At 51.4% G+C, this 1,971-nt stretch overlaps 1 protein-coding gene across 1 annotated transcript; it reads right to left on the bottom strand.

The window, feature by feature from the left end:
• Window positions 1–360: 360 nt before the first annotated feature.
• Window positions 361–1,275, bottom strand: LOC308052554 (olfactory receptor 14J1-like; the record flags this gene model as incomplete). The annotated part of the gene is made up of 1 exon (XM_080364628.1): window positions 361–1,275. One exon carries the CDS (start codon window positions 1,273–1,275, stop codon window positions 361–363), a length of 915 nt encoding a protein of 304 aa, XP_080220754.1.
• Between the last annotated feature and the right edge of the window lie 696 nt (window positions 1,276–1,971).

Here is a 1,971-nt window from a genome sequence, read left to right as displayed (position 1 = left end):
TCTGGAAGAACAAGCGCTGCTGCTCCCTGGCAGGGCTGACATGATGGAAACTTTTACCCTTCACCCATCACAGGAACTGTCCCTGCAGCTCCAAAAGGCCTTGCAGGAAGGATATAATGAAAATCAAGTCACTACAGGACCGTTTACTTTGTTTAAATACACATAGATCATGGCTCCTCATGTACACAACCAGGGGTTATAAAAGAAAAGCAGACAGTGGTTTAGAAATGGGATGACAACATTATCAGAATAAAAAATGCCAACAACAACAGCAAATACAGGTGACAAGCTGGACCTGTAACAAGTTACATTAAAACTTCTATGTAGAAGCAGATGAGCAGTTTATTGCCTCAGAAAACACTAAGTTCTGAGTTTCCATAGAGCATCCTTGAGCTCCTGGTTCCTCATGCTGTAGATGAGGGGGTTCACTGCTGGAGGAACCACTGAGTACAGAACAGACACCAGCAGGTCCAGGGACGGAGAAGAGATGTAGGGGGGCTTCAGGTAGGCAAACATGACAGTGCTGACAAACAGGGAGACCACGGCCAGGTGAGGGAGGCAGGTGGAAAAGGCTTTGTGCTGTCCCTGCTCAGAGGGGATCCTCAGCACGGCTCTCAAGATCTGCACATAGGACTCCACAATGAACACAAAACACCCAAATGCTAAAGAGACAGTGACCACAAGAAGACCACGTTCCCTGACGTAGGAGTGTGAGCAGGAGAGCTTGAGGATGTGGGGGATTTCACAGAAGAACTGGCCCAGGGCATTGCCCTTGCACAAGGGCAGTGAAAATGTATTGGCCGTGTGCAGCAGAGCAGTGAGAAACCCAGTGGCCCAGGCAGCTGCTGCCATGTGGACACAAGCTCTGCTGCCCAGGAGTGTCCCGTAGTGCAGGGGTTTGCAGATGGCAACGTAGCGGTCGTATGACATGATGGTGAGAAGATAAAACTCTGTTGAAGCTAAAAAGACAAACAGAAAGAGTTGTGTAGCACATCCTGCATAGGAAATGACCCTGGTATCCCACAGAGGGTTGGCCATGGACTTGGGGACAATGATGGAAATGGCACCCAGGTCAAGGAGGGCAAGATTGAGCAGGAAGAAGTACATGGGGGTGTGGAGGTGCTGGTCCCAGGATATGGTGGTGATGATGAGGCCGTTGCCCAGGAGGGCAGCCAGGTAGATGCCCAGGAACAGCCAGAAGTGCAAGAGCTGCAGCTCCCGTGTGTCTGTGAACGGCAGGAGGAGGAACTGGGTGATGGAGCTGCTGTTGGACATCTGCAGCCTCTGGACACAAAGCAATGACCAAAGAAGAAGAGACAGTGACTAGATAGGGGAGATTTCTCTGAGGAAATTCAAAGCCATTTCTCACACACCCTCCCGTGCTCCACACCCCTTGTCCTTTTCCAGACCTTCCTCCAGCTCAGTGTCTGAGCCCTGGGTGATGCTGGCTCCGTGAGGAGCAGGGCCTCTGCCCGCTGGCTGCCGAGGAGTCAGCCCTGCTCTGCATCAGGGGGCATGGGAACGGGGGGCAGGGGAAAGAACTGGGGTTCAGCTTTGTCAGATGTAGCCACAACATGTAACACCTTTCCTAAGGGCTGAGCACCCCATGTTTGGCCAACAACACCCACGACTCCTTTCAAAAACCCTTCATTTTCTCTGCAAAGCATCTCTTTGCTTCTCTATGGGGCTTTCAGATAAAACAAAGATGCTGTAAGACAAGTTTGCATCCTGGAGGGAAGCTCACAGCTTGGAAGGAAACCTCAAGGTGATAGTAAAGACAGATGATGGCATTTGATTCAGGGAGACTCAGCTCATTCCCAGCCCCACAGACTGCATTGCCCACAGCCCACAGGTCAGAGCAAAGCTTGGACACGTGTGCCCATGGACACACCTGTAGGAAAGGACCCCCAAGATCAGGCTGTGACTCTGCAGCTGAAACTGCCATCCCCAGAGAGCCTGACAGCAAGAAAA

The sequence above is a fragment of the Nesoenas mayeri genome, assembly GCF_963082525.1.
Source record: "Nesoenas mayeri genome assembly, contig: SCAFFOLD_35, whole genome shotgun sequence".
Classification (NCBI taxonomy): domain Eukaryota; kingdom Metazoa; phylum Chordata; class Aves; order Columbiformes; family Columbidae; genus Nesoenas; species Nesoenas mayeri.
This window is presented reverse-complemented; position numbering and strand designations above follow the sequence as displayed.